Genomic DNA, 11,853 nt, shown 5'->3' with positions numbered 1-11,853 from the left:
TAACCCAGCTACTGCTGTTGCCATTCAACAGGCATAAATCAAGCACAAAAACCACTTTGATGTTATTTCTCTCACCGAGTTAAAACATGTTAAATGAGTGTTTTGTAAACCCATAGTTTGTGTGAGCTGGACTCCCCTCAACTTGGTTGCAGGCTTAACACACAAATTGAATCATGGAATAAATTAGGTTGGAAAAGATCATGGAGACCAACTGCAAACCAAACACTGCCAAATCCACCACCAAACCATGTTCTCAAGTGTCAAACCTACAAGTCTTTTAACTGCCTCTAGGATTGCTGATTCCACCTTTTCCCTGGGCAGCCTGCTCCAACGCCCAAGCATATTCCAGAATACCCAGTTTAAACCTCCCCAGGACATTTCTCTTAACTTGTAACTTGCTGCTTTGGAGAAGAGACCCCCACCTCATTACAACCTTTCAGATGGCTGTAGAGTGGCATGGTCCCCCACCAAGCCTCTTCCAGGATAAACAACCACAGCCTCCTAACTGGCTCCAGACCCTACACAAGACTTGCCACCCTCCTTTGGACAAATTCCAGTACCTTAAGGTCTGTTTTCTGAGAACATGCATGAAGTTTAGCAAAAGGATACAGACCTCACAGATTTGAACAGGTGACTTTATTGAGTACACCTGAAAATGTTACTACAGAAACCTTTTCAGCAACTGAAGTCACCCAGATCTAGCTACTACAAAGTAGTAGACAAGGCCAAAACTAAGAGCCTCTCCAAGAGCCTAAAGAGGACCTGTAAGAAAAGTGCATCTGAGCCTGGCTGGAGAAGATGCCTGCCTTCACTCGTACACTTATGACAGGGATATCAAGAGGGGTTACAAACCATAATGAAAATTGAAGTTTAAGAGCATGAACACAGGTGAACATTCCCAGCTCCTCAGGCATAGGTGCTCAGCCCCACATATTCACATTCAATCTTACACATCAGCATAACAGTCCAATTCTTTGTGATTTACTTCACTTAAGAGCTACTCTGCAGAAAATTTAATTCACGTAAAACTTGCAGGAGAGAAACAAATCACATCTTCCAGTCTGAATCACTTGGTTCTAAAAAACAGACAAAAAAAACACATTCTGAACTTTAACTACTGCAGAAACCACAACAGTGGGCAAGTTAGGAGTTTAACACTGCCTTATCTGAGCAAATGAGAACTCACCTCTTTGGCTACCCTACCTACTCAGAACTACATAATCAGATCTACAAGTGCATGACAACACTATTTAGAAGATGCTATCACCTATAATCTGAGGCAGAGGAACACGGAAAACACATCTTGTGTCTTTTAAGTCCCCTGGATAAACTAAGAAAGCATTTATAGAAATCCTGCAACATCTCAGAAGACTTGGGAAACAGTTAAGGCTGTTCTCATCTGTCTCAGCAGAGGGGCCCAAGTTTTTATCACAGAGGCAGCAATACTTTAGACAAGTTACTCAGAATCCTAGAAATACAGACCAAAGCACTACCAAGCAAGGACAGTATAACTGTCTGCACTATTGCAACTTGAATCTGTGCCATGTTCTAGCTAGCAACTTCTGGGGTAGGAACTGGAAACACAATTACCCTAAACAGGAATGGGAGGGATCCCCATGATCTTTTTAGCAAACTGGAACAGTTAAAATGCTAATAAACTACACCAGCATTTGCAAAGTTTCTGCACTTTCTGATGCTATCCTTTGCAACTCAAAACAACTGTTTTACAGACACCAAATCATTAATCACACATACACTAGACTGGTTCAAAATTTATTTGTCATTCATTTCTTGCACTTGAAGTACTCTTCGATGACATCTTTGGCCTGAGATTCCTTGCCATAGTCCTGTAACACAAAATAACCCATTATTAACATACAGACCCATCCTTAATTTTACAAACTGTTTTTTTTTCACAAGGACAAATGGGATTCTGACACTTTTTCACAAGGAATTCCCAAAACTACACACAAGTAAGCTCAAGCAATTTGCCAGTTGTTCTCTTGTTCTTTAATAAGGCTGTTCTAATAAAGTACTGTTCTACTACATTCAAATGTAACACCCGTTGACAAGGACACAAACAAAATCTTTTCTGCCTAAGTAACTATGAAGATACATGCAGATACTAGTACTGATTGTGAGGATGTAGCCATCTCTTGGGACCTCAGAGACCACAAAGTCTTCAAGGCTCGTACTGTGGCTTTACTTTGCCAGTGTTCATGTGAAATAAGCTCCGCAAAACACTTTCAAGTTGAGCGGACGCACTGAACTGGCTTTTTTTTCTGGAGCAAAGCTTCCTATCTTCTAAGTAGGCCTCTCCCTTAAATGACTACTGGCAGGTAGGCATGGATACTTCGAGGACACAACCATTTAATCACAAAATGTATATGAGTAAATAAACATGACAGGGACTATGATACAGGAAAGCAGCTTATCAACAATATAAAACCGTTAAAAAAATTAGGAGCTGTATTTAATGGTCCCTTATCTAAAGCAACCTTTTGTTTACTACAGATTTTCAGAAGTCAAGAAATAAAGACATAATTAGCAATCTTACTTTGACAACCACACAACTGCAGCCCACCACTTTGCGAGGTTTTCCTTCTCTGTCGATCTTGCAGAGACCCACCCATTCTCCCAGCTTCTTGTTATCGTCCACCTGTGCAGGGCATCACATCACATTAGAACCTGCCATTTCTGGCACACCTGGCTCCAGCCCAGAAGCTGCTGTACTGTCAGAAGTATTGGGTAACGGATGGCTGCTCTCCTCACAGGCATCAGCAGAGGGAGCCAAAGTATCATCATTGTACAGCTTGAGCCTCCCTGGAGTCACTGAATGCGCCCCCTGCCCTCCACTCCCAGCAATCATTTCATTTCTTATTGCACAGGACACCACCAGAATTCACTTTAACTGTGCAAAATACCCAATCCACACCCCTTGCCATTTACATCCACAGGTCTACTACTTGGAAAAATGGTAATTACACAGAACTAGAACAATCTGCTGCTAAGGGAAGTTCTGCCTAGGTAAGCCATACAGAGAATTACAGCAGTGTTCTAAAGGTTCAGCTCTCTACATGCTGAAACAAGAAGCATAACTGTTCCAAACTTTTGTCTCAAATTGACACTCACCTTTATTAAGTTGATCTGATGTTCTGCACAGAGTGCTTCAACTAGTTTGACATATGTGGGTTCATCACAGTTTGAAGCCAGAACACAGAGATGGGCTTGGCGTCTAAAAAAAAAAAGAGAACTGAGAGTTGTTACTTCAGTAATTGAGATTTCTTGATAAACAAAACCAAAAATAATTGAATTCAGCACATGCATTTCTAGAGAACCACTTCCTATGTTTAAACTTCGCCGTGATACACCACAAGCTTTTGAAATACTTTTGATGTGATTTGTCACTTTTTAGTTTTTCATATATACATTACAGGCTATTCATACATTGTTAGCTTTACCCCCAGATTCTATTCCTGTTTTAAAAGCTTTTAAAAATGCCTCTAAGTAAATTCTCAGCCATTGGAAAAAGGTTTGATGACTGGATAAACACCAGGTCCCCTACAGAACTGTCATTGTTACAAATTAACCAAGCTACAAGTCACTTTTTCTTATTTACCACAGATTATAGTAATTTAACATTAGAAGTGTAATCACTAAAAGCTTGAATTTCCATGTCAAGGTGTTGTGAGTTCTTCAGAACAATCTTTTCTACTTACGTTCAGAGAAGCTGTTATGACAGGGCCCCAATTCTAATTAGGATCTTTGTATACTGTGGTACAATGTTAAGATACCAAAGGGATACCTGACAACAAAGAGAGCTGAGTAGGTCTTCTATGCTTCACCTAATGCAACGTGACCCCTGCAAACAAAGTCATTTTTCCCTAGAAAGACCTTCTTCAGCAGGTGTCACCAGAATGCCAGAAACGTTTCCAAGCAAGAACCATCACACACAAATGTCTACAAAGCTCACACACACATCATCCTTTTAACACACAGCTTATAAAGCTGTAGCTGAACTCAGAAGAACTCATACAAACCGGCTGTCAGCGACCCAAGGTGAATTTCTCTGCCCTTGATCAGTGCCTTGTCCCAGCGGTTTCTGCATACAGGTTTGTCAGACAGCAGTTGTCACTCACAGGACGAGTGAAGGGGTATCCGACTAACTGTGAAGTCATCACCCAAACACTGCAGCTTTACATTTAGGCAGACTTTTCTTGCAAGGCAGGTACGGATTTGCATATAAACACACACACACAGGTGTGTATGTATACCTATATATATACATACACACATACCTACATATATATACAGATATATATATGCTTTGCCCTACAAAAGACCGTAACTGATTACTCTAGGACTGGCACATAAGTTTAATATTGTATCGATATTGCACTTTGACAAATTATTTACTGTTGCAATACTAAAAAAAAAAAAAAGAAAGCTATAAATTTAAGGCTTTTTCACAAAAACGAAATAAACTCTTCAAGAAAAAGTCTGAAATACATACCAACCCAATTTAAGTCTTATAAAGTTTTGAGAATGCTTGATTACCTTCTAAAATACAATATTCTTGAGACCCAGATTTTCATAGCTACATAGAGCAAGTATCATTCCATTTTCTTCACAAAACCCAAATACCCACATGAACACTCAATGGCACTGCGGCCACAAAAAGACAGGACCCAATACACCAGAGGTAGTTGAATCACCGAGTTTAGCTTCTATATTTTAAGATTGTACTTTAAAGCCTCAAACCAGACATTACAAAAGACAAAAATTACTGGCAGAGAACTATAGTCTTGTTAAGTCCTAAACTAAACACCTGGACAAAATGGCCACTGCACGTGTTTAACACACCTCATCACAAGGTCTCACATGGTTTTACTGTTCACATTAGAGAAACCAGTGACACCACACTTACTTGTCCAAGGCTTTGGCTGCTTCACGGATACCGCGAGCAAGGCCATCGTGGATAAGTGCGGTCTTCAGCACTTCTTGCAGAGCGGTGTTAACATCCATTACACCTCCAGCAGTAATGCTAAAGAGAAGACACACAATGTTCGGATCGTGCCATCAACTTTAAACGAAAAGCAAAAGCTTCCCGTTCACCTGCAGACACCCGGCCATTAACAAAAGTACAGAAGAAGAGCAAGTTAAAAAACTAAGCCACAGGAAGAACCGACGAAAGATGAACTCGAAAGAAGCTGTAGCATCAAATCCTCCTGGCGAGCACCGGGCCATGCTGCCTGCATGCTCCTTTAGGGAGGAGAGGACGCCATGCGCACCGCGGCCCTGCCAGGCGGTCCCCGCGCCCATCTCCCGGCCTGCAGGACGCACGCAGCAGCACCGCGCCGGGGCAGCACACACGGCACTGCCACAGCTCCCAAGCCTGCCGCGCAATGGAGCGACCCGGCCCCTCCGCCCGCCGCCCCCGACGGCCCCGGCCCTGCTCACCCTTCCTCGGCCATGGCGCTCTCGGTGGGTGCGGTCCCCGCCTGGGTTCCTACTGCAAATACAGACACAGGCCGCCCCGGTGAGCGGCGCCGGCCGCCCCGGGGCCCCCGCCCGGCCCGCTCCCGCCGCGATGGCCCGAGGGCCGGGGGGATCCCGCCCGGCCGGGCCCCGGCGCCATGGCGGACACTCACCCGGCACCACCGCGCGCCGCTGCACAGAGAGGGGGCGTGGCTTCCGCCGCGCGCTCTTATAGCGCGACAGGACCCCCGGCCTGCGCGCGCATGCGCGTGTGCGCCGGGGCTGCCCGCCGCGGTGCCTGATCTTCGGCCTGCCCGCCACTTGTCCGCGGGAGAGGGAGATTTGTGCGGGTTTGAAACCAAGAGCTGGGACCTGGTTTGAAACAGAAATTAAAGGATGAAACTGAATGGCTGTAAGCAATAGCTGCAAATGGCTTTGTCAAACAAATACTCTGTGATAGATACTCCTGCTGTTATCAATGACTGACCCCAGCAGTCACAGCAGAGGCCCTTCCTCAATGAGGGTTAAATAAAGCCTCACAAGAAAGTTATTTTGCTATTTTCCAGGGAAAGAATGGTGCAAATCAAGTCCCTGAAGGAAAACTATAACCCAAGAAGTTGCATAAAAAGGAACAATGTTCTTTTAATGGAAAAAGACACTTTTAAGTGCCTAAAGTATCCATTTGATTTGGGGGAGCAGCCTCTTGGGGGAAAACCAAGTGTGGGAGCTGGGCAGGAGTCACCGAGGGGTGGTCACCAGCCAGGGGTCACCTGGGCTGCTTCCCTGGGGCAGGAAGTGCACCTGGTGCTGCCAAAGGAGTCTGTCCCCACCTGACACCATCCCTCTGTCGCTGGTAGATGGGGAGCATGGGGAAAACTGATTCCCCTCTCTGCCAGTGGGTCACAACACTGAGCTGTAGACTGGAACCCTCGAAACTGCTCACTCCTGTTCCCGTCACACACACACAGGTGATTCAGCTGATGGCGAGTGCAGCACGGCCACCACACTGAGCGTGTTCCTTGCTCAGGGACTGTCAGTCTGGCACGGGGCTTTGTCCATCCCAGCTGCTCCAGACTGGATGACTTGACTGTTGTGTGCTCTACATGTCACCGTCTTTGTAAAAATAAATAGTGACAAAATAGAAGAGAAATAAGTAACAAATATCGATAGCCGTGGTTTGTGGCTAGCGCAATCAAACACATTTGTCACCAGTGTTGTCAGACACCTTTTACACAATGTGTTCTTCCTTGGTCTTCTGGTGTTACCAGGCAGCAGGATGTAGGCTAAATACAGCTAGGGAAGAGACACTTATGCACAAAGTGAGTCACTGGAGCTGGTCAGGGCAGAGGAGGACAGAGAGGAAAAGTGGAACCTGCTTGGCTGTCTCAGAGCCACCCCCCATGCCCCAGTTCAGGCAGCACAGCCTTTCAGAGCCTGCCCAGGGGAAAGGCCCGGCTGGGGGCTGCAGCACTTCCAGTCTCCAGCTGTGAGACACAGCTCATGTCAGCTCTGAGGCGGTCACATACTTACACCGCAGAGGTCTAGAAAGGGCAGAAGCCAACCTCTGAGCAAGTCATGGAGAGAGAAGCACAGTGGGGGCTGTCCTCTCCCTGCAAGCTGAACTACCAAGGACAAAGTGGGTAGGAACAACAGTGCCCACTGGTAACATGGGCACCCTCTGAGATGCATTTGGCACCTCCAATGCTGCCATATATTGGTTGAAACTCTGAACTGCAACTCCTGTTGCAATACCCCAGTGTGTTGCAACCACTGCAGTCCTAACACAGATATTCTAATGTAGCAGCTGTGAGACATGTGGTCCTGACTTCTTCTCCCCCTCCACAAGAAGTGGGAATGTGTGATTTCCTTTGTACTGCTCTGAAAGGGTGCTACCACATACAAATAATGCTACCAGGTTTTTTTTCCCATCTCCTCAGGGGGTAATGTTTTTCCCTATATCCACCCATCACTTAATCTTCTTGTGCCCTTGAAAAGCCCCAAAGGCACCTTATCTATAGGGTAGGTCTTGTACTGAGTGCAACAACATACCATTATCTCCCCTAAAGGTCTTGAAAGGATAAGAAATCTGTATGCAGCCTAAGACACATCAGTTTCTATATAAGTTCAGCCCAGGAGATGGTAGTATGCACATCTGAAAGCTTTGTATTACAGCAAAAATGATGGTAACAGTCAAAGTATTGTCTAATATTTTAGTAGCAGAACACTAAAAGCAGTTTTCTTAGAAGAGTTGCAAGAAAACAAAGCCATGGTGAGATAAGTTATGTATGTGTAGAGAAGAGGTTTTCATTGACACTGAATTCAGTGTGGAAATGTTGGTAGAGCCTAGAAGGAGTCTTTTATTTTTGTCTAATAACTAATGAAAGTGTGTGATCCTGTTGGAAGTTGCGCTTCATTGCACAGTGTGAGCTCAGCGTTCATGTGGGCATTCTGTATGCTCTTGGTACTACTCCACCTGCTCCACCTTTCTGCCCATATTCCTAGAAGCAGTAGCCAGTTTCTTAAGCTCTGCATTTTCCCTTGGAGTTACATTCATTGAGCACCCCACAGTTCAATGCAACCATGGGGAATGACATGTTTAAGCCAAAGATTGCAGTCCAGTGCTAAAAATATTTCTAGTGCACTTGAGGCTGGATGGGTGGTGTAATGAGAGTGCTAAAAAATAAGGAGCTGCCAGATGCAGGGCAAGAGCCTGCCTGGGTTCTAAAGGGCTGAGGTGGTATCAGTGCAGATGCTGACCTGCAGCTTCAGTGAGCAACCAGCCCGAGCAGAGGAACTCGGTCCTCTCAAAATTTGGTTATATTACAAATACCATAACATGCTACCTGTAAACTTGGATTTGGGGAGAAGAAGACAAGCTGCTGTCACATGGCATTCAAGAATTTTGATTCTTTCCAGCCTGCTGCTCTGAGTGATCCATTTGGACTCACCATCTTGCTGCATGTATTTAAAAATCTTTTGGTTATAGCTACTACCCTTTGAGCTTGCCATTCAGTTCCTTGATTCTCCCTGACTGTCTCCCTTTCCAGGCTGGCAGCCTTCCTTTCTTTCTCAACTCTGATAAAAATGAGAACTGAACTTTTTCAGAAGAGCAGTACTGCAGTTCACTCTTGTCTCAGCCATCCTCTTCCTGCTTCTTTCTCCCATTATCTCTCATTGTCTCTCGCTCTGGTAACATTTATCTTCCTCTTGTACTCACCCTGGCAACCACAACCCATATATTCTTCAAAATGCCAGACTTCAGGGTTAAAGTGCCATATTGTAAACTGTGGAGACTCAGAAACTGAGTATTGAGCAGTTTAGACAGTGGAACAGTGTGGTGAGGCAGCCCCGAAGGCAGATGAAAGTATCAGGTATTGCAAACTCCCAAAAGAGGTCCATGAGAGGACCTCCCAAGAGAGGACACTGCTAAACTCTGAGCAGTAAGTTCTGATTTCAGTTCTGGACAATCTTTGCAAAAACTTACTTTCATCACACAGGCATGGACAATAAATAAATGCCATAGGATAGAATTATCTCATTTTCCTTGCAAAATGATTTCTCAGTCTTGTGGAAAATCAAGCTGGAAGCCTTCTTGTTCTAAATCCACAGAAGTTCTGCTCAGTGGGGAGAGATGTGTATTTCCAAGTGCCTCCAGATGTAGAAAAGAACAGCCCCTCACATGCAAGAGATGTCTGTGTCAAATTGCAAGTGCTTGGAGAAATTATGGAGAGTTTGTTCTGGAGTTTCAGAGAGGGGACAAGCTATGGTAATTCAATAGCACTTTGAAATTAACTAAGGCCTTGATACATAATAACTGAACAAAACAGTTTTCTGGTTTCTGTTGCCTTCCACAGATTTTGCAGGAGATGCTAAAAGGATGTGGTTATCATGTGGTCACACTGGAGTAATTTTAAACTATTTCCCAATAGCATTGTGCAGCTGCTGACAAAAAAAAATAGTAATATGATATAAATATGCACTAAGGATTTTCTTGATTGCAGTGCAAGTCTTTCTAAGATCTCTACAACTATACAGAGCAATAGTAAGGAATATGTATTCCCACATGTGCTGAGCATTTCATAGTGTTCTGGATATCCATGAAGGAAGGTATTCTCAATGCAATTGTCCTTCATATGTTTTTACCTTGTGGACATAAGCCATGAATTTGACTCTATGTCTAATATTTATAGAGAACTAGTGCTCTAAGCCTTGATTTCTACGTACAATTTGGGATCTGAGAGAAAAAAATACATGTTATTAAAATTGTTGCAGTTGTGACATAAGCAAGAAAGGCTGGTATACTTTTAAAAAATATATATTTTATTAGACTTGATAAACTGTTGTAATAGGCTGGTAACAGGCCCCGGTTCAAAGGTTAGCAAGTATTTGTAGCTGTACTGGTTTTGGTTCAGGTAGTGTTATTTGTCCATACAGTGGCTGGTATGGGGCTGTGCTTTGGATTTGTGTTGTAAACATTATTGATAACGTAGGGATGTTTTAGTTTCTGCAGAGCAGTTCTTGCATAGAGCCAAGGCCTTTTCTACTTCTCAGCCCACTACAACAGTGAGGAAGCTGGGGATGCACAAAGAGCTGGGAGAGGATTCAGCCGGGACAGCTGACCCCAACTGACCACAGGGATATCCTATAATGTATGGTGTCATGCTGACCATATGTAGAGGGGGAAGAATAAGAAAGTGAGGGACATTTGGAGTGATGGCATTTGTCTTCTGAGGTAATGATTACATGTGATGGAGCCCTGCTTTCCTGGAGATTGCTGAACACCTGTCTGCCCATGGGAACTGGTGAAGAAATTCCTTGTTTTGCTTTGCTTGCATGCATGGCTCTTTCTTCACCAGTTAAACTGTCTTTATCTCAATGCGTAGGTTTTCTAACTTTTGCTCTTCTGATTCTTTGCCCGATCCCACTAGGAAGGAGTGAATGAGAGGATGTGTGGGGCTGAGTTGCTGCCATTGTTAAACCACAATGATAGCTTACTAAGAATATGTGAGGAATTAACGAATGTGTTCTATCAATAAGTTTTTTTGGCAGTAATGAGCAGTGCATAAGCAAGGAAGTTCATAGCCATGTTTCATTATTGGAGTCACGTATCACTGCTACCTCCCACATTGTGCACACTGACTCTGTCAAAATCTGACTCTGTAGGCCTTGTTGGGTTACTCATATGTAATTATTAATGAAAGGAGGATTGGGTTTGAAAGTAGTTGGAAGCTGTGGAGTTGACTGGAAAGAGCAAGTAGTTGTAATAACTACTGTTTCATCTCCTGAAGATAACTGATTGCATCTCCAGCCACAAAAATGAATACTTTATTCTCTTGCCACAATTTTATTCTTTGTAAGTTTCTCTTATTCACTCTATTTGTGTGTCATACTTGGAATGTATCATGCTTTTGTTATTGTCCTTTTGTGAACTCATTTGCATTGAATGGCAACAGTGACCATCGTGTCCAGGCAGGTGCAGCCGCCGGCAGGGAAACAGACAAGTCGGTGTTTTGTTAAGCTGGAGAATCCATCTTTATTTCCCCAGGACCAGGGAGGGAGAAGAAGGCAAAGACAAATATAGAGAGGGGAAGCAGGGTCAGGGTCATGGGGTTTTATAGGATGGTGTAGGGGCGGAGTTTTAGGGTTTGGGTCAAAGGAGTAGTTAACACAAGGAGAGTAAGATCAAATTCCAGTGAACTTGAAACGGGAGCACTCACAACTCATGATGACTTGCAATCGCTCTTCCTTTTTTTTTTTTTTTTTTTTTTTTTTTTTTTTTTTTTTTTAGATTTTTTTTTTTCGTGGAGGGCATTCCTAAAGAATTGCTCAAGAGGCAATATCTATGGAAAGTATTTAGGTTTATGTCTTTTTCTGAAGGCAGACAGGAAAAGTTCAAAGTACTTCTTAGGGACTTTCCAACAGCCATAATATATGCCACACAAAATATATTCTCAAAGTAGGTCTTCAGCAAAGGAACATGTTGCTGTTTTTCTTTGTGGCTGCTAAATAGCTTTTAAGTTTCCTAATCTTATGATAAGAAAGTTGTTCTGCTTTTTCCCGTCATGCGGAATGTGGGATTCTAAATTAGGTACATGGCAATGTTCTGAAATGTCCTTTTTAAGCATCTTAATATTGTAACTGGTGATTAGGTGGAATACTGATAGTTTAGTTAAAATAGTGTTTTTAAGATGTAATTACTGTTTTTTCTCTCCAAGAAACAGGTGTTCTGTCTCTTATGATGTTTGGAAGTTATCGTCAGCTCACACCTCATCTCCTTCCTCACTTTCCCGCCCTGTGGATAGGACCTCGTGCTAAATGCACTGCTTATACCACCTCTTCGTCATCTCCAGCTTGAATTTACTCCTGGCCAGTTTA

At 43.6% G+C, this 11,853-nt stretch overlaps 1 protein-coding gene and 3 non-coding genes across 4 annotated transcripts; all 4 read right to left on the bottom strand.

Moving 5' to 3' along the window:
- Window positions 1–1,752: 1,752 nt before the first annotated feature.
- On the bottom strand, window positions 1,753–5,742 carry RPS12 (ribosomal protein S12). Its single transcript, XM_063390041.1, has 6 exons — window positions 5,652–5,742; window positions 5,461–5,512; window positions 4,928–5,044; window positions 3,133–3,235; window positions 2,558–2,659; window positions 1,753–1,847 (listed from the first exon to the last, which is right to left on the bottom strand). Exons 2-6 carry the CDS (start codon window positions 5,472–5,474, stop codon window positions 1,785–1,787), a joined length of 399 nt encoding a protein of 132 aa, XP_063246111.1. The 5' UTR covers window positions 5,475–5,512; window positions 5,652–5,742; the 3' UTR covers window positions 1,753–1,784.
- LOC134547845 (small nucleolar RNA SNORA33) lies at window positions 2,142–2,276 on the bottom strand. The gene has a single exon (XR_010079634.1). It is a non-coding gene; the product is annotated as a small nucleolar RNA SNORA33 (small nucleolar RNA).
- Window positions 2,727–2,813, bottom strand: LOC134547846 (small nucleolar RNA SNORD100). The gene has a single exon (XR_010079635.1). It is a non-coding gene; the product is annotated as a small nucleolar RNA SNORD100 (small nucleolar RNA).
- Window positions 4,113–4,187, bottom strand: LOC134547837 (small nucleolar RNA SNORD101). Its single transcript, XR_010079626.1, has one exon. It is a non-coding gene; the product is annotated as a small nucleolar RNA SNORD101 (small nucleolar RNA).
- Window positions 5,743–11,853: the final 6,111 nt, after the last annotated feature.

This window comes from Prinia subflava, chromosome 2 (assembly GCF_021018805.1).
Source record: "Prinia subflava isolate CZ2003 ecotype Zambia chromosome 2, Cam_Psub_1.2, whole genome shotgun sequence".
Classification (NCBI taxonomy): Eukaryota; Metazoa; Chordata; class Aves; order Passeriformes; family Cisticolidae; genus Prinia; species Prinia subflava.
The sequence above is the reverse complement of the archived record's forward strand: the minus strand, read 5'-3'. Positions and strand labels throughout refer to the sequence as shown.